Raw genomic sequence first — 25,551 nt, 5'->3', positions numbered from 1 at the left:
GAACCATTAGCTATATAAGAAATTAACACAAATATTTAAGGTAAACCATGGCTGAGAAGATACTGAGATCTAGCCCATGTTGGCTCAGAATCGGGGCATTAGACCCTCTGCACCTTAGTTGGGCGTGAGCGAACAGAGCAAAGAGGCTCGCTCTGGGCCCTAGACCATTGAGGTAGCGAGTTTTGTGCCTTGGACGTGAGAAGCTCGCCAAGATCTCCTTTAGCCTACCCAGCGAGCGCGCGCTCCCTCGCCCCCAACTGAAGTTCGCCTCCAGACACAGCGCGGGGCGAGGGACCAATGGTAGGGCGGGTTGCGCCGAGCAAGAACTGGGAGGAGCTGAAGAGGTGGAAGGGTTAGAGGACAGAACTGGGCCACCCGCAAATAGATAGGGTAACCCTTTATGAGCAAAACTAAGATTTGACCCAAGCACACAAGTCTACCCACGCCTTTCTTCCTACCTTCCCTTCCTCCTCTTCATCCTACTACGCCATTCGGCTCCATTTAAATGGGACTTAAAGTGAATGAGACAAAACAGGAGTCCTGCCCTCATCGAGCTTACATTCTGGGAAACACACTTTAAGCAATACACAATGTATTTTCACAGAGTTAGTCTGTAAAAACCAATGTGATGGCTAAGAGTCAAGTCTGAATGGGAAGAGAGGCTCAGAGGGGTCGGAGAGCCCGACTGATGAAATTAACCACGGGGGGCGGAGACACTCTCGAGCGCAGGGACCCTAGCGGCTTAGGAGGACCAAAGGCAGGCAGGAGCGCGCACACAGCCAGATCAGAGAGGAAGGCACAGAGGCCAGTTAAAGTTCCAGCCAGTAGTCAAAGAAAGGGTGTTACGTCGAAACGTGGATTTGGTTTGAGAAACTTTAGGAAGACATTAGTGGGTTGGGGAGAGGGAACCTGGAGAGAAAGACAACAGGACTGGAGCCGAAGGTTCCTACCCTGCCCAGGCGCTCGTGAGCCTCAGGGGCCCCCTGCTTACGGTGTCGCGGAGTCGCTCCGCGCATCAGGTGCAAGAGATGCCTGCGGATACGCGAAGAGCCGGACGGTATTTTCGTGGCCGGCGCCCGGCGGCGCCGCGTGGGTCAAACCCTCAGCACGCGTTATATACTGGGGTTTTCCTGCCGCAAGCCCGTGGGCGGCGTGGCGCGCCCTCCATGCCCCAGCCTGGCGGGCCCGAGCTCGGCGAGCCCGAGCAGCCCGCCGCGCGGTGGACGCGGTGCGCTGTTCGCGACGCTGGGGAGTAGGGCCGCGGGCAGGGTCCAGCCTTGAGGGACAGACCCTGTGCTGACGGGTGGTGGATATTGAGAGGCCAGCGAAGCCTCACGCATATGTGTTTGAATACCAGGTGGGAGACTAACGAGAGGAAGGCGGGATGGATCACGCAGCCTTGACTTCGAGGTTCTAATGTGTTTTTCTTTGTGCAGACAGCCCGGACTTCAAGAATTGAGCTCTAAAGACAGATCAAGTGGTTTTGATCTTCAATCAACAAAAATGAATTACCCCACCCAACCCAACTCTTCCCTGCATGCTTGCCTTTATCAAATACCACTTTTTAACACTGTAGACAGTGTTTAAAAAAATCAGCCTTCCCTTTCCCTTAAATTTCCATTTGTATTTCCATTTATATATTGGTATATAAAAGGTTAAAAAAAAAAAAAACAGTTTCTGCCTTTTTATTGTTGGGTTAGAATTCTCTGAAGCAAGTCCGTAGGCCCTGAAAACACATCTATGTGGGCACTTCCCCCTTCCTCTTTCCAGCCTCAACACCCGGCAAGGCGCTGTTGTTATTATAGACATTTAGTGAACTAAGGATACGGAACTTAAATGGGTTACATAGCCTTTCCTGTGTCCAACTGCCATCAAGTGGTAGTGCCAAGGTTCACCTTAAAAAAAAAAAAGTGTGGTTACTCATTTGTTCAGACAATATTTATTGAGCACCTATTAGGGCACCTTGTCATGAGAAAGGAGGGGAAAGGCATCAACTAATGAACATACAAACACATGACTAAAAATTTAAACATCAATTTCATTGACTGGAAGATAGTATTTTTTTCTAAAAGATAAATGGATGCTGCAGTAAGAGTACATAGCATGGATATTAATACATCTGGATTTCAGATGATAAACTGTCAAGAGCTGGATCTTCTAAGATGGATGAAATGGGGAAGAGAAACTCCAGGGAGACTTCAAATTACCAGACTCACACTTGGCCTTCCATTACTTGTCTGGCTATAGGAGATGAGCCTCTCAAGATTTGGGGTATTTTGCCCTAAGCTCCACAGAAATATATGACAGAGTGGTCCACAACCACAAAGCCAGCCTCTGCAGCCTGCTAGGGGTGGGGGTGGGGGTGGGGGTGTCTGACCGGAGCTGCCCCCACCATGCCCCACCCAGCTCTCTAGAACTCCCCCACAGTGGCTACAGAGGGCTGTGAAGTAGCTACTCACCACCACTCAAATCAAAAGCAACTCCAGCTTCTCTGCCACAGCAGGAGGAGGAACATGCATGGCTCTAACTTCCGTGGAGGCCCAGAGGCCATGCTGCCTCCTCTGCAGCAGGGAACCATACCTTCATGACTTGTTTTTTGAGGTGCAATTCACAGAAAATTAACAATTTTAAATTGTACAGTTCAGTGGCATTTAGTAAACTTACAATGTTGTGCATCACCATTTATCTAGTTCCAAAACATTTTGATCACCTCCAAATGAGACCCTATACCTACTAACCATACTCATTAAATCCTCCCTGTCCCCATGCCCTGGCCACCACTAATCTTTTGTCTCTATGGATTTACCTAGTCTGTACATTTCATATAATTGGAAGCATACAATATGTCGCCTTTTGCGTCTGGCTTCTTTCATTTGGCATATTTGCAGTTCATCTATGTTGTAGCATATACCACTACTTAATTCCTTTTAATGGCTGAATAGTATTCCATTATTTACTCTATATCATAATGAATATTTGGGTTGTTCCTGCATTTTAGCTATTGTGATGAGTGCTATATTCCGTTATGAGTATTTGTTTGATGGCTTGTTTTCAATTCTTTGGGGTATATACCTAGGAGTGAAATTGCTGGATCATATAATAGTTCTATGTTTAACTTTTTCAAGAACTGTCAAACTGTTTTGCACAGTAGCTGCACCATCAAATATTCTCACAACAATATACGAGGGTTCCAATATCTCCTTATCCTTGATAACACTTGTTATTTTCTGGGTGCTTTTTTTTTTTTTTTTCAGAAGCCATCCCAGTGGGGTTTGATTTGCATTTCCTTAATGACTACAGATGTTGAATATCTTTTCATGTGTTTATTGGTTATTTGCATATTTTCTTAGGAGAAATGTCTATTCAAGTCCTTTGCCCATTTTTAAATTGAGTAGTTCTTGTCTATGGCCACACCACCCTGAACACGCCCGATCTCATCTGAGTTGTTTTCCTTTTTGTTGTTAAGTTGTAAGACTTCTTTGTATATTATGGATACTAGACCTTTATCAAATAAATGGTTTATAAACATTTTCTCTCATTCTGTATGTTATCATTTCACTTTCTTGATAGTGTCCTTTCATGCACAAAAAACTAATTTTTATGGAGTTTATTTTTCCCTATAGTAGAAGGTAGAGCTCTAACTTCATTCTTTTTCATGTGGATATCCAATTGTCCTAGCACCATTTGTTAAAGAGGCTATTCATTGCCAGTTGAATGATCTAGGAATCTTGTCAAAAACCAATTGACTATAGAGGTATTGGTTTGTTTCTAAACTCTCAATTCTCTTCCATGGAGATATGTTTATCTTTGTGCCAGTTCTATACTATTTTGATTACTGTAACTTTGTAGTATGTTTTCAAAATGGGAACTGTGAGTACCCTTTGTTCTTCTTTTTCAAAATTATTTTAATCTGTTTTAAGCTTCTATCTGGGGTTCCTTGCAATTGCATACACACTTATGGATCAGTTTTTACATTTCTACCAAAAACAAAACAAAACAAAAGGCCCTGGGACTTTCATGGGAACTGCATTGCATATGTAGATCATTTTGGGTCCTACTGCCTGCCACCATTTAATATTAAGCTTTCCAATTCATGAACACAGGATGTCTTTCCATTCATTTAGCCTTTAATTCCAGCAAAGTTTTGTGATTTTTAGTGTACAAATATTGCACATACGTATTCCTATTTTATTCTTTTTTGATGCTACTAAAAATCCAGCTGTTTTATTTTTTTCTTTTATTTGGACTTTTTCTTGCTAGTGTATAGAAACACAACTGATTCTGGTCTGTTGGTCTTTTATCTTGCAGCTTCACTAAAATTGCTTATTTTATTTTTAGTGGATTCTTCAGGATTTTCTATAAATATGATCATGTGATTATCTGCAAAGAAGGTTAGTTTTACTTATTCCTTTCCAATTTGGATGCCTCATCTATTTTTTTCTTGCCTAATTTTTTAGGTTACGATTCAGGACAATGTAATCTGTACACTTTTGAACAGAAGAAACAAAAACAGGCATTCTTTTCTTGTGCCTGATATTAGTAAGAAACTTCCTAGTCTTTCACCACTGATGATCATATTCACTATGAAAAAAAAAAAAAAAACCTTAACCAGATTGAAGAAGTTCTGTTCATCCCTACTTTGTTGATTTTTTTTTTCTTATCATGAAAGAGTGTTGGATTTTCTCAAATTCTTTTTCCGCATCAACATGATGGTATGTTTTTTTCTTCATTCTATTAATATGATATATTACATTGATTGACTTTTATATGTCAAACCCTTTGCATTCCTGGGATAAATGTCACTTGATCATGGTGTAATTATTTTAACATTCTGCTAGGTTTGGTTTGCAAAGATTTTGTTGAGGATATATATTTTTTTCATCTATATTCAAAAGGGGTATTGGTCTGTAATTTTCTTTTCTTGTAATGTCTTTGCCTGATATTGGTATCAGGGTAATGTTGGCCCAATTGAATGAGTCAGGAAGTGTTCAATATTCTATTTCTTAGGAGAATTAGAGAAGGACTGGTGTTAATTGTTCTTTAAACATTTGATACAATTCACTATTGAAGCCATCTGCTCCTGGACTTTTGTCAGGAGGTTTTTGAGCAAGTTTTGGTAGTCAGTGTATTTCTATGGGATTTGTCTATTTTATTTAGGTTTGCTAGCATACATTGTTCATAGTTTTCTCTTATAATCCCTTGTATCCCTTTAAGGTTGCTAGTGCTGTGTTTAAGTCATCTTTTTCTTGATCAGGAAGTTCACTTGGTTGCTGTAAATCAGTGACTACTTACTTTCTAGAGTTCCCACAAGGTGAATTCTGACGCTCATCTTTTTGGTGTGTCTGTTTAGGGATGGGCTCTTGGAGCTTCCAACCCTGTTATTTGCACTGATGTCACTTCTATTTTTTGTTTTCTATTCAGAGTAGAAAGGCCAGTTGTCTGATGCTCCAAGTTCCTTCCCCCCTACATCCCGCCTGACTGGGATCCAGTGCCCCACTCCTGGCCCTCCTGCCATCTGGGTATCTGTCCCCCACTATTTCTCTGAATATCTCTAGCTCTGACACTGCGCTACGTTCCTTCAAATGTTTTCCACCTTCTCCCCTCCTCCCCAGGCTCCTCTGGACTGCAGGAGCCCACTCCTTTTTACTCCAGTCTCTTGCGCACACGCGCGCGTACACACACACACTCTTTTTTGCTCCACTCTTGCGCACACGCGCGCGTACACTCTTTTGCTCCAGTAGCTTGCGCACACGCGCGCGTGTACACGCACACACGCACAGTCACTCACCTACCGTCGGCCAGCAGGCTCCGCTGTGGCTCGGGCGCCTCCGGAACCGCGAGGGCGCCGGCTCCCAGGCCCCGGGGCCTCCACGGGGCCCTGCGCCACCGGGAACCCGCGGCGGCTCCACGTGCGCGTCTCCCGCAGGCCGAGCGCGCGCACGCCCGTCCGCCCGCGCGTCCGTCCGCCCGTCCGCCCGCGCGTCCGCCCGCCGTTAGCCCGCCCGCTCGCCCGTCAGCCCGCCCGCCCGCACGGCCGCGCCTCCGCGGAGGGGCCCGGGCCGCGCAGGTGCGCGCCGGGGGGAACGCGAGCTCGGCTTCTTCTGGTTAGAAAAGGAAGAGCGGGCGAGAGAGAGAGAGAGAGAGAGAGAGGAGGGTGCGAGAAAGGGAGAGGAAGAAGAAAGCGCGAGGCGAGGCGAGGCCGCCGGACCGCAACCCGGCGCCGCGCCGAGGCCGGGGCTTTCCCGTGGTAACCGACCGAACGTCCGAGCCAGCACCCGGCCCGGGGGAGTGGGTGCGGGGCGCGGGCGGTAGGGAATGAAGGTAACTGGGAAAGGCTGTGCTGGATGCGGCCTTTGGAAGCCGGCAGCCTGGGCGGGGACTGGGCGCCGGGAAGCCGGCTTGGACGCGCCCGCGCCCCCGTGGGCCCCGCGCACCCCAGGCGGCCCGGCCGGCCCCGCCCCGCGCGAAGGGCCCGCGCCCCGCCGCTCGGGTCCCACGTTCGCGGGTTAAGCAGCAACACTCAGATAAGCCCAGAAACATAGTTTTTGAATGAACACATTATTATGGGCCACCACCACCACGCCACCCCCGCTTGAGCTTTTCTTGGAGTGAATGGTCTTCCGACGATTTAGTTTCCTGAATTCTCAGTCGTCCATCAAACAGCGGACAGGATCCTCTGGTGTTGCCACAGCCCTTTCTGTACCTGATTTGGTCTTAGAGAACTATGTCTCTGGAGAGATTGCAGCCAAGGAACTGAGAAAACCGCTCTTAAGCGTTTTCTGCCTATGGACTACTCTCTGAGATGAAGTTGACCTTTAAAGTCGTTCTGAACATACTGAGAATAATCATTGCCTAACTTCTGTCTCCATTTAGGTGCGTGATAGAGCTGCCTCGGGTCCTACTTGCGCTCTTGTTTACTAGCAAAATGTGAGATCTGAAGGAGAGGAGGAGAGAGAGAGGTTCTAACGGGGAAAAATTATTGACAGACTAAAATCGTACCTGTTCCCCAACCAAGCCAGCCTTCTTGATGGGGTAAAGATTGCCAACATTAATTTTTGATGAATAAGAGAACAAATCAGCATGTTCTACCTAGAAGAAGCTATTGATAGTATTTTTTCTTTATTGGAGGTGAAGAGAAGACAGAAATTGTGTTCCTCTCATTATAAATCACTCAATGGACTGATTTTTGTTGCTCTCATTAACTTTTGGTGTGAAAACTGTTACAGATGAAATATGAAGTTAAAAAAAAAAAAGAAATATGAAGTTAGCCACAACCCAGGAAGTAAATCAAGTAGGAAGATTTAGGACTTACTTCCTACGATTTACTTCCTACCCGCCAACTTCTAAGTGACCAAGTCTGATAAATTGCTATATGATTTTAAAGCTATTTTAACATGTAAAAAGTTGTTTTTAAGATTTTATTTATTTATTCATTAGAGACAGACAGAGAGAGAGAGAGAGGCAGAAACATAGGCAGAGGGAGAAGCAGGCTTCCCTGTGGGTGAGCCTGATGTGGGACTCGATCCCAGGACCCCAGGATCAGGCCCTGAGCCAAAGGCAGATGATCAACCACTAAGTCACCCAGGCGTCCCAACATGTAAAAAGTTTTTATTAGTTGCCATACTCTCATGTTTAGGTAGGAACAGCAAGGCAAAATAAAATTTGGCCTTACACATCAAGGAAGCTATATAGATGGGAAACTGAGAAAACTACCTTGCATAAAACTAGACAATAATCAAATAACATATTTTCTTAAGGATCCTTGAGATGAGATTGACGAAAGGGAAAAGAGAAATGGGGAGAGTGTGTATTTCTTTTTTGCTAGGGGAAGTACCTCCAGTAATTAGTTCTCAGAAAGGGGCAGGGGCAGTTGTCTACTGGGTTCACCATAGAACCAAAGGTAGATACTTCTGGAAAGTGCAATCAGAAAGTGACCCAGGGTGGTGAGGGGCCAGTCTGCCTCAAAGCAAGAGCAGAATTAATCATTTCCATGCCCATCCTATGTGAAATAGATCAATCATGTATAAAGTCTTCAGAAGAGAAGGGAATAGATTTTACAGTTTCAGTTAGAAGATAGTACTTAGTGTTTCAGGAAATGTGGGTGGTTGATGCAACTGCATTACCAACCCCTGGGTAAAGCTAAAAAAAAAAAACCTGTTTCATGCCTATATGCAAATAAGATAAAATTTTCTCCCTTTTCTTTCTTTTCCTCTTGTACAAAGTATCTTCATAGTGTCAGGATGTGGATATATTGCTGGGGGGGGGTGGTAAATTTATATAACATCCACAGAGAAAAATTAGTATTGAAAAATTTAAAGGAACATCTCTTTAAGTAATTCCACCTCTAGAATTTATCCACCAGACACATTTACACATTTGCAAAATGGCCCATGTGTAAGAATAGTAACTGTAGCTTTGTAATAACAAAAGATACAAGACAGTTTCAGTGGCCCTGAATGGGGAAGGATCAGTGAAATTATGAGGCTTCCCTAAAATTAATCTTATATAGCTATTAAACAGAAGGCAGCAGATCTAACAAAAATGTAGTTATTTTCAAGATACATTATTGAGTAAAAAAGAATGGTATAAGATAATGTATATAAAATAGTTCATATTAAATTTTAGAGATATTTGTATATGTGCTTATACATACATAGAATATATCTGGAAAGACACACAAAATGTTGTTGACCGTTGCCTCAGGAGAAGGATGTGGATAGCTGGGGGGGGGGGGGGTGTGGAGGAAGATTTATTTTGAAGATTTATTTATTTGCCATCAGTTTTAAAAGTGTTTGAACTACCTAATACAAATAAATAACTAATGAGATAAGGCAAGCACTGGTAGCAGTAAGTTTTTCTAGAAGTGACCACATTCTGTTTCGTAAGAATTCTGCAACTCTCAAAGCTGCATTAACAGGAAGAAAAAAAAAAAGACATCAGGGTAAGTAATTCAGTTAGTTAGGTCTTCTCTAAGCCTTCTTTTTTCCTCATTTGTAAAATGGGTACAAGGGTGACTATTTTGCAAAGTTGTTATCTGGGTTAGATATAAAGGGTATAAATTATTAGACATACTAGTACACACACACACACACACACACACACACACACTCCTCTGGCTCAGGCCTTCAGTTTAGCCAAAATAGTTCCCAGAGAAAGACCAAGCTGCATTTGAAGCAGGAAGAATTTAGGCAGATTGTGGTATCTTCTCACCAGCACAAGATTTAGCATTAGCAGTAAGTCCCATCCCCTTGGACTTCTTTTACTAAACAAACTACCCGTGCAGTACTGAGCTAGGTTCTTGGATACAATGATGAGCAAGACAAAAACTGTGCTTTAAACTATATTATGCAGTTTATACATGAATGGGTTTGCATTCAGATTATATTGAACAAAACTAATGTTTCCCTTTGCTGCTACCCTTCTCTCCAGAGGTAACTGCTGATATCATAAAGGGGGTGGAGATCCTTTATGACTTGTGGTTTTGTTTGGTGTGTGTTGTTTCCCCCCCTTATATTGCATCATAAAGCTTGCACTGTTCTATTAACTGGCTAAAATATCAGTATGTCTTGGATTTTTTTTTGAAGATTTTATTTATTCATGAGAAACACACAGAGAAGCAGAGGCATAGGTAGAGGGAGAAGCATGCTTCCTCAGGGAGCCTGATGCGGGACTAGATCCCAGGACCCTGGCATCACAACCTGAGCCAAAGGCAGACACTCAACCACTGAGCCACCCAGATGCCCTTTGTCTTGAAGATTTTTGCTTTGTAGGTCATAAAGATTCTCTCCTGTTCTTTAAACTGCTGCAGGTAGCCTGTTGTATGGATAAATGTACCATTTATTCAATCATTCCCCTATGGACGTTTAAGTTGTTTTCAATTTTTATTAATATGAAATGCCCTAAAGAACATAGTTATGCATACATCTGTTTCATGTATTCAAACACTTGTTTTTTCTTTTCCTTTGAGGCTATTAGTCCTTGGTTATACACATTACAAATGTTGTCTGCCAGCTTGTTGCTTATAACACTACTTTGTATATGATACTATTCAACCTACAGAATTTAAATTTTTCCAGGAAACACAAATGTACCAACCAACCTTTAAAGAAGATATCTTACAACTTTGTTGTCATGTTTAAGGTCTTTTACACACCCAGGATTATATGTACACATTCTCCTATACATTCTGTTATTATTTGACATTTACATGTTTTATCAACCTACAATTTATTTTCATTGTATGTTAAGTTGTGGTAGGCAGGATAATGTTCCTCCCCACAAGATGTACATGTTCTAATCTTTAGAACCTGTGAACATGTTAGGTTACAAGGCAAAATGAAATTAATGTTGGAGATGTAATTAAGTTTGGTAATCAGACTGTAAGATGATGTATTAGTTCCCTATTGCTGCTATGACAAATTACCAAAAATGTAGTAGCTTAAAACAACACAAATTTATCCTTTTACTGTTCTGTAGGACAGAAGGCTAAATGAAATAAATTTCACTGGGCTAGATTGAAAATGTAGGCAGCCCTTTCTGGAAGCTCTGTGGGGAAAGTCTCATACCTTGCTTTTTTACTGATAGTGGCTACTTGTATTGCTTGACTTTCTTTGCCTTTGAAGCACATCTCTCTAATCTCTGCTTCTGTCATTGTATCTCCTTCACCTTCCTGTTGTCAAATCTCCTCGGTCTCTCTCTTATAAGGATGCTTGTGAGTATATTTAGAGCTCACCCAGATAATCCAGGATCACTTCCTCATTTCAGGATCCTTAATTACATATGCAAGGTCCCTTTTTCCATGTAAAGTAACAATCATAGGTTCCAGGAATTCAAGTCCAGATATTTGAGGGGACATTATTCAGTCTGCCACATATGGAGAGATTATTCTGGGTTATCCAGATGGGCCCAACATATCACAACTCTTATAAATAAAAGAGGGAGGCAGAACAAAGAGAACTAGAGAGATGGCAGTGTGAAAAAGACACAGCTTAACGTTACTGGCTTTCATGATGGGAGGAGGACACAAATCAAGGAATGTGGGTGACCTCTAAGAGAGTGGAAAAGGCAAGAAACAACAAGAAAAAAAAAAAAAGAAAAAAAAGAAAAGGCAAGAAACAAATTCTCCCCCAGAGCCTCAAAAGGGAACACGACCATGTTATTATTAACACATTAGTTCTAACCCAGTGAGACCTATCTTGGAATTCTTTTTAAAACCTTTAATTTTAGAGGGTGCCAGGGTGGCTTAGTTGGTTGAGCATCCAGCTCTTGATTTTGGCTCAAGTCATGATCTCAGGGTCCTAGGATTGAGCTCCACATCAGGCTCCTTTCTCAGCTGGGAGTCTGCTTGGGATTCTGTCTCTCCTGCCTCCCTTCTCCCATCCTCCCCCCATTCCCCTCCCCAGTCCCAGTTCACTTCCATGTGTACACCCTCTCTCTCTCATAAGTCCTTTTTAAAAGCTTTAATTTTAGTAAGAACAGTTAAGTGAGATTTATCCTCTTAACAATGTTTTTTAAAGATTTATTTATTGGGGTGCCTTGGTGGCTCAGTCAGGTAAGCAGTCTGACTTTGGCTCAGGTCATGATCTCAGGGTCCTGGAATGAAGCCCCATGTCATTGGGCTTCCTGCTCAGCGGGGAATCTGTTTGTCCCTCTGCCCCTCCCCTCACTTGTGCATGCTTTCTCTCTCAAACATTTTTTTTTAAATAAAAATCTTTTATTTATTTATTTTGTGGAGAGAGTGAGAGAGAGAGCACGCTTGCACATGCAGGAGGGGCAGGGGAGAGAGAGAGAATGAGAAAGAATCTCAAGCAGACTCCCCACTGAGTGCAGAGCCCAGTGCAGGGCTTGTTCCCATGACCTTGAGCTCATGACCTGAGTCAAAATCAAGAGTTGGATGCTTAACTGACTGAGCCACTCAGGCACCCCTACCCTCTTAACAATTTTTTAAGTATACAGCACAGTATTGTTGACTATAGGTATAATGTAATTTCATATCTCATGAAAGAAATGGAAATTAAACAACAATGAGATGCCACTAAAACACCTATTAGAACGGCCAGAATCTGGAACAAGGACAACAGGGAAGTGCTGGTGCTAAAGAGAAATGAATTATCAAGCCAAGAAAACACATGGAGAATCTTAAATCCATATTACTAGTGAAAGGGGCCAATCTAAAATGTCTACATATTGTATGATTCCAAAATCTCTAGAACTTACTCATCTTGCTTAACTAAAACTTCATGGCTGTTGATTAATAATTCACATTTCCCCTTTCTCTAGTCCCTAGCAACCACAGTTATACATTTTGATTTATGAATCTGACTATTTTAGGTATCGCATGTAAGTGAAATCATGCAATATATGTCTTTCTGTGACTAGTTTACTCCATTTATCATAGTGTCTTCAAGTTTCATCCATGTTGTTGCATATGACAGAGTTGCTTTCTTTTTAAAGTCTTCTTTTCCATTGTATATGTATACCACCATTTCTTTATTCATCTGTTGATGAACATTTATGTTGTTTCCACATCTTGGCTATTGTGCATGGTGCTACAATGAATGTGGGAATGCTAATATGCTAATATTTTAAAAAATATTTTATTTATTTATGGGAGACACAAAGAGAGGCAGAGATACAGGCAGAGGGAGAAGCAGGCTCCCTATGGGGAGCCTGATGCAGGACTCGATCCCAGGAGCCCAGGACCACAACCTGCCTTGGGTTGACCCAAGGCAGATGCCTAACCACTGAGCCACCGAGTTGCCCCAGGGAATGCTAATATTTTTTAAAGATCCTTTTTTCAGTTCTTTTGGGTAAATATCCAGAAGTTGGATTGCTGGATCATATAGTAGTTTTAATTTTAATCTCCATTCTGTTTACCATAGTGGTTACACCATTTTACATTCCCACAATGTAATGGGTGCAGTGCACAAGGGTTCCAAATTCCCTATATCCTTTACCCACACTTGTGGGTTTTTTGTTTCTGTTTTGTTTATAATAGACATCCTGACAAATGTGAAGTGATATCTCATTGTGGTTTTGATTTGCATTCCCTAGTGACTAGTGATGTTGGGGCATTTTTTCATACCTGATAACCATTTATATGTCTTCTTTAGAGAAATGTCCATTCAACTCCTTGGCTCCTTTTCTCTTTTTAAGATTTTATTTACTCATGAGAGACACAAAGAGAGATGCAGATATAGGCAGAGGGAGAAGCAGGCTTCTGCAGGGAGCCTGATGTGGGACTTGATCCCAGGACCCCAGGATCACAACCTGAGCCAAAGGCAGATACTCAATCACTGAGCCACCCAGGCACCCCACCTTAGCTCATTTTTAAATCAAGTTTTAGGTTTTGTTTGTCTGTTTGTTTTCCTATTGAGTTGTAGGAGTTCCTTACATATTTTGGATATTAACCCCTTACCAGATATATGGCTTGAACATATTTTCTCCCATGCTGTAAGTTGCCTTTTCACTCTGCTAATTGTTTTCATTGCTGTAAAGAAGCTTTTTAGTGATGTAGTCCCACTTGACTGTGATGCCTTTAGCTTTGTTCTTTCTCAATATTGTTTGGCTATTCTGTGCCTTTTGTGGTTCTATTTGAATTTTAGGATTTTTTTTCTACTTCTGAAAAAAAGCCATTAGGATTTTGATAGAGAATGCTTTGAATTGGTAAATCACTTTGGGTAGTGTGGACATTTTAACAATATCAGTTATTCCAATCCATGAATATAGGATGTTTTTTCATTGATTTATGTCTTTTATTTATTTATTTTTTTTTGATTTATGTCTTTTAAAGTGTCATTTATCAATTTTTTAAAGCAGGCTCTGTGCTCAATGTGGGGCTTGAACTCACAACCCTGAGATCAAGAACGCATGCTCTACTGCCTGAGCCAGCCAGGCACCCCTCATTTATCAATGTTCTGAAGTATTTGGTATACAAATCTTTCACCTCATTAGTTAAGTTTATTTCAAAGCATTTTACTCTTTTTGATTCTATTGCAAATGGTACTTTTTCTTTCTACATAGTTCATTGTTAGTGTATAGAAACACAACTGATTTTTCTATATTGACTTTGCATTATACCACTTTACTGAGTTAATAATTCTAATAGTTGGGTTTTTTTAAGTCTTTAGAGCTTTCTGCATGTAAAATTAAGCCATCTGCACAGATAATTTTACTACTTTCTTTCCAATTTGGATGCTTTTTATTTTCTTGTCTAATTGTAGTGACTAAGACTTTCAGTACCCTGTTGAAGTGGAAAGTATAGGTATCTTTGCCTTGTTGCTGATTTTTTCAGTTTTAGGAACAACTTTCCGTTTTTCACTGCTCAGTATATTAATCATGGGTTTTTCATATATGAACTTTATTATGTTAATTTTCTTCAATTCCTAGTTTATTGACAGTTTTATCATGAAAGGGAATTGAATTTTGTCAAATGTTTTTCTGTATCGAAATAATCATTGTGGATCATGTTTTTGTTACTAATTTAATCTCTTATTATAGATCTATTCAGACTTTTTATTCTCAAGTCAATTTGTACATTGTGTGTTTCCAGGACTTTGCTTACTTTATTTGGGATATCTAATTAGTTGACATACAGCTGTTCATTAGTATTCTTTTATAATCCTTTTTATTTCTTCTTTTAAAGATTTTATTTATTTATTCATAAGGGACAGAGAGAGAGAGAGAGAGATAGAGAGAGAGGCAGAGACACAGCCAGAGGGAGAAGCAGGCTCCATGCAGGGAGCCTGATGTGGGACTTGACCCCCCGGGACTCCAAGATCACACCGTGGGCCAAAGGCAGGCACTAAACCACTGAGCCACCCAGGGATCCCCTCCTTTTTATTTCTTTAAGAACAGTAGGAGTGTCTCATCTTTCATTTCTAATGCAGCAATTTGGATGCCATCTTTTTTGGTCTTGATTAATCAAGCTGAAGTTTTGTCAATTCTGTTGCTCTTTTCAGAGAATCAGCTTTTTAATTGATTTTCTACTGTTTTATTTATTTCCATTCTAATATTATTTCTTTTCTTCTTCTCTTAAAAGTTTTTAAAAGATTTTATTTATTTATTCCTGAGAGACAGAGAGAGGCAGAGACACAGGCAGAGGGAGAAGCAGGCTCCATGCAGGGAGCCCAATGTGGGACTCGATCCCGGGACTTCAGGACCACACCCCAGGCCAAAGGCAGGCGCCAAACCACCGAGCCACCCAGGGATCCCCATCAACATGTTCATCATACCTTTTTAACTCTTTAATCATGGTTCCCTTTAGTTCACTGAACATGTTTCTAACGGCTACATTGAAGACTTTGTTAAATTTGACATCTGGTGCTCTACAGGTAGTTTCTGTTGTCTGCTTTTTTTCCCCAGTGTATGGGTCATACTTTCCTGTTTCCTTGCATGACTAATCATTTTTATTGGAATTTGGACACTTTAGATAATATATTGTAGCAAATCTGAGTACTGATGCCTCCCCTCTGGTGCTTGTTATTATTGTGCTTATTATTATTTACTTATTTGTTTAGTAACCAGTTTGTTCTCTTTCTCTCTTTCTTTCTTTCTTTCTTTCTTTCTTTCTTTCTCTCTCGCTCTCTTTCTTTTTTAGTAACATTATTTTAGCAGAATCTTTTATTTATTTTTAATTTTTTTTTATTTTATCAGAATTTTTTTGTCTCTGGCATCAATAAGCTTCTGATATTGTTCTTCAGAGAGCATACCCATGGGTTATGCACACAGTCACCCTGGTTAACAGTGAGGGTTTTTTCAAGGTTTTCTCTTTCCCTGATAAGATCCAGCTGTTAAACAATGGCTGGGTGATTTCTTTATTGCCTACAACAATATGCTGAGGCATAAGTTGCTCATAAACTAAACCACTGAAATTCAGATTCCTTCAGAGGGATTGTTCTGGAAGTCAGTTATCAATATTTGTTCTGACCCCAGATAGTCTCCTGTCAGCTATGTTCTTCTAGGTTCTCTCATGCACACTAGCTGGTCTACAGTTTAGCTTATATGTCAAATGGTTCTACCAATATCATCTCAATTGCTCTTCACTACTACCTTCACTGTATTGGGAGGCACCCTTAAGCTTAAACTTCTCCACACTGTTGCAAATGAAGTCAGTTCCTTTAGGAAAAGAATTAGAATCATCTGGTTTATTGCCTACTGTTCCTCCAAGGCAAAATCTCTGACTTATGGCCATGGAGCTGGAAGTGAGGACAATGGCAAGCTTCTTGCTGAATGGCACTCCCAGTTTAGGAGCTGAGTGCTCAGTGGTGGTGGTTGTTGGTGGTAGAGGACAGTACCTTCAGCTTATTTTTGTAAAAATATTTTATTTTAGAGAGAGTGAGCACAGGCGTACACATGCAAGCAGGTGGAAGGTACAGAGGGAAAAGGAGGAGAAGCAGACTCCCCACTGTGTTGGGGAGCCCAACATGGGCTTGATCCCACAACCCTGACCGAAGTGGAAATCAAGAGTTGGATGCTCAACCAACTGCCAGCCAGTCACTCCTTCAGCTTTTTTTTTTTTTTTTTTTTTTTGACTCTTCCAGCATGTAGTCAGTGCCTTACAGGCTGGGGGAAGGATGATTGGGGTCCCAGTATTCTCAGCAATAGCACACCCAGGGTAGAGTTCCTTATGGGCTGGGTAGAAAAAGAAAGACTCTACCCCTCACCTATGCTTGCCTCTTAGCCTCTTAACCGGCAGATATATGGGGCTAGGATGAGAAATAGTGATGTCCTGCCCCTTCTGGGATGATAGCTCTCCGATTGAGAACTAAAGGAGATGATACTCTGCATTCTTGGCTGCATCAGTCTTAAGTAAATTTCCATCTTGTTGAATTGGGAGGGAGAAAGGGGGAAGCAGAACTTTCAGTTCAAATATCACAGACTGCCATGGTTCCTAATACATTTTATTAAGTTCTCTTGAATGTGTGTTTATTTCATTGCTAAGTGTGCTTCAACCATATCCAAAGGTTTTAACTGGTTGTTTAAAAATAATTTTCACTGGTTTTACTGGTGAGCTTGTCCAGAGTTCCTTATGCTGTCATGCTGAGAGTCAGAAGAATGCCACCCATCTTCTTTATTTCCTGTTTCTGGAACACGTATTCTCTTCAGTAAGCCTTATGATGGAACTTCTGCTGTGTTTTACATGTCAAGCTGTCTGTCATGTTTTCTGTCTCTATTTCTCTGTACATTCTGAGTTTATTTTTAGTTCATAATCCAGCTAATCAATTTTCTCTCCAACCCTAATATTCTGAATTACTCTTTTGAGTTTCTAATTTTATTGGCTATATTTTAAATTTTCTTCAGTACTATTTAGTTTTTTTTAATCTGCCTGGTATTTTAAGATAGTCTCATTGTTTTCTTATATTTTCTCTTCCCATGGCTTTGTTTCTATTTATCCCATATGTATTTCATAGTATATATCTGATCCATTCTTAAATTCTAAGGAATTTCTATTTTTTGTTTACTAACATTGTTTGCCATAAAGGACTGGTGAACTTTATGAAATGCTCTTTCTGTGTATATATTAAGATATCTATTTTTAAAATGTATTTATTTGAGGGAAGGAAGGGGCAGAGGGAAAGGGAGAGAATCTCAAGCAGGCTGATCCACACTCAGCCGCAGAGCCTGTTGGGGGCTCAAACTCATGGCCCTGAGATCATGACCTGAGCCAAAATCAAGAGTTGGACACTTAACCGACTAAGCCACCCAGGCACCCCAAGATATTTGAACTTTTGAGTATTCATTGCATATTTGATGCTATGAAGGAATTTTAATTTATTTTTAAATGTGCACTACTGGTATTGTGACTCCCTTAAAAATACTTATCCTTTAGAAGTAACAATGAAAATACTCATGGATGAAATTATATGATGTATGTGAAATGCTTCAAAATAACATGGAAGGAGTGTAGTAGGTGAGAATATAGAAAAAACACATTAGCTATGAGATGATGATTTTTTTTTTAAGATTTTATCCATTTATTCATGAGAGATACACACAGAGAGAGAGGCAGAGACATAGACAGAGGGAGAAGCAGGCTCCATGCAGGAAGCCCGATGTGAGACTTGGTCCCAGGACTCTGGGGTTACACCCTGAGCCAAAGGCAGACACTCAACTGCTGAGCCACCCAGGCGTCCCTGAGATGAAAATTCTTGAAGCTGGGTAATACATAAAGGTTCATTACTATTCTTTGTTTTTGTATACATTTGGAACTGACTTTCCTAAAACTTACTGCTTTAACCTTGTAACCTTAATTCTTATAGGGAGGGATTTGTAAACTAAGGTGAGGTCAAAAAGAGCAGTTAAGGAACACATCATCACATTCCGATGTGTAGACTTTTTAAATCTGAATCATCGGGATCCCTGGGTGGCGCAGTGGTTTGGCGCCTGCCTTTGGCCCAGGGCGCGATCCTGGAGACCCGGGATCGAATCCCACATCAGGCTCCCGGTGCATGGAGCCTGCTTCTCCCTCTGCCTATGTCTCTGCCTCTCTCTCTCTGTCTCTCTGTGACTATCATAAATAAATAAAAATTAAAAAAAAATTAAAAAAAAATAAATAAATCTGAATCATCTATAAAACTGAGAGCATCGTTTGAAAACACCTACAATTTCCTGTTAATTTTCTCTAAATGAAATCATCAAATGCTTTTGTTTTTGTTCTGAAACAAATGTTCTCTGTGGCAAAATACCTATGAAATCAAGCATACATCTTTTTCAATTATATGCTGAATTCTAAAACACTTAAGTATTTTGGTATTTGTACTTTTTCAAAAATCATTTCCTCAAGATCCTATTGATATGACCAGCTGTTCAATTTCTGTGTGTGTTCAATTTAAACTACTGATTGAGGGAACACCAACAACTTTTTATTGGTTGCTCATTAAATGTAAGGCATGGACCAGGCCCTCGGGAATCAGTCCACCACTCACAGAAAACTACAATCTCCTTGGGAAAACAAATTACATGCCAAGATGAACAAGAAAGATGTAAATAATAGTAAAGGCAACAAATTATATATATATTTTTAAACTCAAGATTCAATACCCAGAATTCCTCATTCCCTCCATCTGAGGAATTTTTCAATTGTATTAAAACCTGACTAACCCCCATATCTGCTAAGATAACAAGGGGACATAAATTGGGAAAATAGAAGAGAATGGATACGGGGCTCTAGTAACATTCATTAAGGTACCAACATAATATCTGTAAATATATTCATTCCTTTCTTGGAAAATATGGACTTTCAGTGTCTGCCATGCCAGGACACTATGATTTTTATCATGAATTGAACTATTACAAGGAGCCAGACTCTGGGCCTGGGGAGAAGTTATTTGGAAATGGATGCATGACTAAATATCCACAGGTAGAAGTGTCATGGATTTATACATTTAATCAATATATATAGTAACTCTTATGTGTCAGTCACTATGCTAATTAGACAATGAACTGGGCAATTACAGTGTGACAAGTAACAACTATAAATAGACAAGTACTATAGTAGAGCAGGGCATTTGGGAATCAGAAAAAGGACAGCCAGGCAATGAGCCAAATAAAGGAAGGTGGTGGTGGAGCAGTCTTTCAGGTAGAGACAACAAAGGGCAGAAGCAAGGAGAAAGTCCAGCCTGCTTGGATCTGAAGTGAAGAGCTGCTCTGTCCCATATGATGGCTGTTAGACAAATGTGGTCATCAAACACTTGAAATGTAGCTAATTGAGAAATGGAATTTATAATTTTATTTTTTAAGATTTTAGTTGTTTGAGAGAGACAGAGTGAGCTTGGGGTAGGGAGAAGGACAAGCAGACTCAGTGCTGAGCACAAAGTTCAACTCAGGACTTGATCCCACAACACTGAGATCATGGCCTGAGCTGAAATGAAGAGTTGGACACTTGACCAACTGAACAACCCAGGTGCCCTGAATTTATAATTTTAGTACAAAATTTTAATGAACTAAAAATTGATGTTTCATTATACTTGCAATGACTTGGGTTTGTGGATCTACCTTTCATAGTAAAATTTAATACAGATCAAATTATTTCTGATAAAAATTTAGCACCTGACTTGAGATGTGCTGTTAGTGTAAAATACACAATCGATTCCAAAGATTTAGTATTTGAAAAAGAATGCATAAAATTTTTTGACTTAATATTGATTACAGGTTGACATGGTACTTTGGGTCAATTAGGTTAATATATTATTACAATTTCATTTTAAAAAATGTGGCTTCTAGATTCAAAATTACATACTGGCTCGCATTATGTTTTCTATGGACAGTGCTGGCCTGGAGTGCCATCAGGTGTTGGAGGTAGAGAGAAGAGGCTGGAGTAAGCCAGAAATGTCAGAACATGCAGGGCTTTGCAAATATTGTGATAATCAGTAGGAAGCTGTACATTCAAAACAGTATTGGCTGAAAGTTTACTAAGGCCACATTCTGGCCACTTGGGATATATATCAGTGAACAAGATTTCTGCCTTCACAGAATTTTTATTTTGTAGGGAATGGGGGTGGAAGATACCAACAAACAATAGCAAGCAAGCAAACACAAATATTAAGGGTATGTTGGGAGGTGTTAAGAGCTTGTGGAAAAACAAAAGTTGATTCAGGTGAGAATGGGCAGGAGTACTGGGGATGTGTAGTGAGAATCACTGCCCTGCATTAAAATAGGATGGTTGGGGTTGATCCAGTGGGGTGATTTTTGAGCAGAGGTTTGAAGGTGATAGAGTGAGTGACGTGATTACCTGGGAGAGGTTTCCCAGGTAGAAGAAACATAAAGCAAGTACTCTAGCATTAAAGGCTGAAAAGGGCGTGGTGTGTTCTAGGAAAAGCATGGTCAGTGGTACAGAGGATGGCAGGAATTTCGAGATTAGGGATACGTGCAGATCCTATGAGGATTCATGCACTACTATGAGGATTTGGGCTCTTATTCTGAGAGAAATGAGCAGAAGAATGACTCATGTTTTACAAGGATCATTCTAGCTTCTGGGTTGCTATTAGAGTAGAAGCAGGAGAACCAGTTAGATTATTGCAGCACCCAGGTGAGAGGCGAGTGACTCAGGCCAGGGTAGAGGCAGTAGCTGATGTGAGGAAGTCAGTTTCTTTATATATATATTAAGATTTTATTTGAGGGAGAGTGGGTGGGGGAGGAGCAGAGGCAAAGGGAGAAGCAGGCTCCCTACTGAGCAGGGAGCCAAACATGGGGCTCGATCCTACAACCCAGAGATCACGATCTGAGCCAAAGGCAGACACTTAATCAACTGAGCCACCCACGCGCCACATTTCCTATATAAATATATATATATTTTAAAGATTTTATTTATCTATTCATGAGAGATACAGAGAGACAGAGACACAGGCAGAGGGAGAAGCAGGCTCCATGCAGGGAGCCCGATACGGGACTCGATCCCGGGTCTCCAGGATCAGGCCCTGGGCTGAAGGCGGCGCTTCAGCCGCCCGGGCTGCCCTCCTGGATATATTTTGGATGGTAGGTAGAGTGAACAAATATCTTGCTGATGCGAATGTAGGTTTTGAAGAGTTAAGAATAACTCCACGTTTTTGATCTGAGGGACTGGAAGGATGAAACTGCCAACAACCGAGATGGGAGAGTGCTGGGAGAGATCTGGGAGGGGGGCTGGAAACAGGAATGAATGAAGAATGAGTGCTGGAGCAGGTGACACTAAAAGATCTGAGAGAACAGCAAAAACCAGAAAAGACTGAATAGCAACCATTGAGGTAGAAGGAAAACCAATTGTGGTGTCCTCGGAAGACATGTGAAGAATATTTATCAAGGAGGAGGGAGGGATTAAATGTATCAAATGCTGCTGATAGGAAAAGAAAGATGAAGTCTGAGAACTCACCAGTAGATTTAGTAAGGAGGTGACCTTGAGGATGGTGGTGATGTTGAAAGTGGGGTACTGGCACAATTTGGATTGGAGTGAGCTAAAGAAACAAGAAGAGGAATTGGAGACAGAGATCTTTGGGGACTTTATCCCAATAAAAGGCAAAGCAATAAGACAGACACCACACTGAATTGTAGCCAAGAATTTTTTTTTTATTGGGAGAAGTACCAGCATATTTGTGCCCTCGGAAAAATGATCCAATGAGGGAAAATTTGAGCATGGAGATGGGCAACCACTAGAGTGAGGTCTTTGACCAGCTGAGAGTGATGTAGGAAAGACAGGATTAGATTTTCCTTTTTTTTTCCTTTTTTTCAAAGATTTTTATTTACTTATTCATGAGAGACAGAGAGAGAGAGAGAGAGGCAGAGACACAGGCAGAGGGAGAAGCAGGCTCCATGCAGGGAGCCCGATGTAGGACTTGATCCCGGGTCTCCAGGATCACACCCTGGGCTGAAGGCAGCGCTAAACCACCAAGCCACCGGGGCTGCCCGGATTAGATTTTCATTTACACAAAGATTCCTTGAACTTGTGCTAAGTTCAAGGAACTCAGGATCCTAAGTGAAAAAGACAAAGGTTTTCCTTTTATGGAAGTTCATCAGATAGGGAGATGGGAAAGTCCTTAACTGCATACATCCCTTTAAATATTTTATCTCAAAAGTTTTCCTAAGCATTTGCTTATTATAAACAACTCCAGGATGCACTGGGGCTAATTTGCAAAACATTTCAGGTCTCAAATATAACCCTGGTATTCCAGGCTCCTCCATCTTTTCTTGAGGTAACACTCTACAGATAGAACCATTCAGGTTCATCTACAGAATCAATGAAAAACAATGCAAAATGATGCATTACCAAGAGTAGATGCAAATGCACTTATCAATAACTTGGCACTCTCCCAAAGGACTAGGTCACTAAGCCACAGCTTTTCCATTATGCCCATAATCCACTGGGGAAACTGAAATAAACTGTTCACCGTGTTTACTTAATTTTTTAGCTTAAAAAAGAAAAAGTGAAAGATCACATAAGTAAAAAGCACTCCAGGAAGAAATGGTCAGCAAAGTCCTCAAGAACGAAGAAATCAGTAAGATTATGTTGGTTTTGAATAAGGAGCAGCTGATGGGAAATAGCAATGAAACAGGAGTATACTCCATGTGAGAAGTCTGAAAGTGAGGTTGCTACTCGAGACTGCTGAATCAAGAAAAGTGCCCCTTGGGATCCCTGGGTGGCTCAGCGGTTTGGCGCCTGCCTTTGGCCCAGGGCACGATCCTGGAGACCCGGGATCGAATCCCACGTCGGGCTCCCTGCATGGAGCCTGCTTCTCCCTCTGCCTGTGTCTCTGCCTCTCTCTCTCTCTCTCTCTCTGTGTGTGACTATCATGAATAAATACATAAAATCTTAAAAAAAAAAAAAAAAAGAAAGAAAAGTGCCCCTAGAAGTTGGTGAGGGAGAACTGTGCTTTCTGAAGGCAGCAAAATGCTCACATTTTTGCCTTGACATCATCAGATATGTACTAAGAATGAAAGAAAAGTATATATATAGTATTACAGAGTGGCAGATCAGGGTTTACGGAGACAGGGAGCCCTGGATTCAGATCTGTTATGTGATGTGTGTATAACTAATGTCCAGCCAGGGCTGAATCACTGCATTGGGGAATGTGAGAATCATAATCACTTGTAACCCAAACAGCTCAATATTAATGCTGGGGGGGAGGGGTGGATAACTGGTTTATTTTGTTGTTTACAACTAGCAGCTTATTATCTTGAGGACAGTCTCCTTAGACACAAACACACTGACTTTACACTCTTTAAACAGACAAGCTATATGACTAACAGACCCAGTAACAGACCACAGTGAAAAGTAGTAATTCTGAAGAAAAAAAGATCTTTATGACAGAAAACAAAACACATTCCTATAAAACAACAAAAAAGAGTAAGAAGCAAGCTTCTGTTTTATGAAAAAATCCAAACCACCCACCCATGTAAAATAATCAACTCATAAAAAGTAGAAACAAAGGCCAAATATTAATTTTAAAAAAACTTGACACACTAGAATGTCTATTATCTCTCAGAGTTTCAGACTGTGAGGATTAAACTTTTTTTTTTTTAAGATTTTATTTATTCATAGAGACAGAGAGAGAGAGAGAGAGGCAGAGACACAGGCAGAGGGAGAAGCAGGCTCCATGCAGGGAACCCGACGTGGGACTCGATCCTGGGTCTCCAGGATCATACCTTGGGCTGCAGGCAGTGCTAAACCACTGCGCCACCGGGGCTGCCCCTAAATTTTTTTTAAACATTTTTTTTTTTTTAAGATTTTATTAAAAAACAAAAAAAGATTTTATTTACTCTGTGATGATTAAACACCCAACTTTTCTCAAGTTGTTGCAAGCCCAAGTATCGTTCTTACTATACAGTTATCATTGATCCTTTTTTTTTTTTTTTTTTTTTTAACAAAATGAAGATGGAACTCAAACAGAACTCCTCTTAGGATTACCATCTTAAACTTTGCTTCACACCAGTATGTTTTCAAGAGCTGGATCTTTTTATTTTTAAGACTTTATTATTTGGTTATATTCATTGTAGAAAAATGTGAAGACACAGAAAAATATAAAGAAAATTAAAATGATTCAGTGTCCCAACCCCAAATACAGTTAACAAAAGATTATATATCCATTTCTGGTCTTTTTGTACATTAATGTAGAACTTTAAAACAACATTAGCAATGTAAAATGTGTACACATACCCTTTTTTCATTTCATATTATAGAGCAACCATTTCTTTAGGACATCAAATATTATGTGAAAACAGGATCTTCAGTTGGCTGCTTCACAATCTAATTAGAACTATACCATAATTTACCTCTGACTGTTGGGATATTAAGATTCTTTTGAATATTTGCTATTATGACTAATGCTATATTAGACATCCTTCCTTATACACGGTTCTTTGTATCCCTGATAATTTTTTAAAGATAAATTCCTAGGAGTGGGGTAACCAGCACAAAGAGTATAAGTATTTTTAAGCCTTTTGATACATTTTACCAAACTGCCCTCCAAAAAGACTGTATGAAATTTATAGTCACACCAATAAACAGTCTAAGAATTCCCATTTCTTCTTCATATTTCCTTGGTAACATGGGAAACCCTTTATTATTACAAATTTACAAAGGTAAATGAGGTCTTATTTTTTTTTCTAAAGTGTCAGATGTCAGAATTTTTCCACATGTTCATTGGCCATTTTTCTGAAGCAGTCTAACCCTTCTAGAAGGCATCTCTGGTATGTGCACGTGTGGTCTAATATGTTCTTCCTTAGTAGGCGAGGGCATGAGAGCTGCATGTCTTTTCCATGTTTTTTCCAAGTTAAGCTGAAATTTCCCAAATGACTGGAATTAGCAAGTCTTCTTGTCCTCTAGGTGGCCATGCTAGTTTAATGTCTTGGTAATAAAACAGAAAACTGGGCCATATTCTAAAAGAAAGAAAACAGGCACAGATAAAAGCTTGCTATAGGTTGTGATTCTTAAGATCAGGATAATCACCAGGAGTCCTTATTAAAAACCAGATTTTGATTTCAGAGACTTGAGGGCCCAGGGTATCCACACTTTCAATAAACTCAGAAAATTCTCATGTTCATTAAAACTTAAAAATAACCAACTAGACGTGGAACTTGCAA

At 40.6% G+C, this 25,551-nt stretch overlaps 2 protein-coding genes and 1 long non-coding RNA gene across 13 annotated transcripts in view; 2 read left to right on the top strand and 1 right to left on the bottom strand.

Moving 5' to 3' along the window:
- The window catches only part of CDKN2B (cyclin dependent kinase inhibitor 2B), a 43,102-nt gene extending 39,574 nt beyond the window's left edge, over positions 1–3,528 (top strand). For 7 of the 9 annotated variants that reach the window (XM_025432415.3, XM_025432419.3, XM_025432422.3 and 4 more), the window contains exon 3: positions 1,441–3,528. In XM_025432415.3, coding sequence (XP_025288200.3) covers positions 1,441–1,466 — 26 coding nt within the window. In that variant the 3' untranslated portion in view covers positions 1,467–3,528. Of the gene's footprint in view, positions 1–1,436 lie in introns of all 9 variants that reach the window. The other 2 variants (XM_025432416.3, XM_025432417.3) reach the window with 1 other exon arrangement.
- The window catches only part of LOC112649861 (methylthioadenosine phosphorylase), a 114,026-nt gene that overhangs the window by 38,970 nt on the left and 49,505 nt on the right, over positions 1–25,551 (bottom strand). For 2 of the 3 annotated variants that reach the window (XM_025432361.3, XM_025432362.3), the window contains exon 8: positions 24,404–25,347. The exons of the other annotated variant lie outside the window; for it this stretch is intronic. In XM_025432361.3, the coding sequence (XP_025288146.2) occupies positions 25,309–25,347 (39 nt within the window). In that variant the 3' untranslated portion in view covers positions 24,404–25,308. Of the gene's footprint in view, positions 1–24,403; positions 25,348–25,551 lie in introns of those variants that run through there. 3 annotated transcript variants of the gene reach the window in all.
- LOC112650434 (uncharacterized) lies at positions 5,954–8,208 on the top strand. Its single transcript, XR_003130168.3, has 2 exons — positions 5,954–6,247; positions 6,874–8,208. It is a non-coding gene; the product is annotated as an uncharacterized LOC112650434 (long non-coding RNA).

The sequence above is a fragment of the Canis lupus genome, chromosome 11 (genome assembly GCF_003254725.2).
Source record: "Canis lupus dingo isolate Sandy chromosome 11, ASM325472v2, whole genome shotgun sequence".
In the NCBI taxonomy this organism is placed as follows: Eukaryota; Metazoa; Chordata; class Mammalia; order Carnivora; family Canidae; genus Canis; species Canis lupus.
Note: the sequence above shows the minus strand (reverse complement) of the source record. Positions and strands in the feature narration are given on the sequence as shown.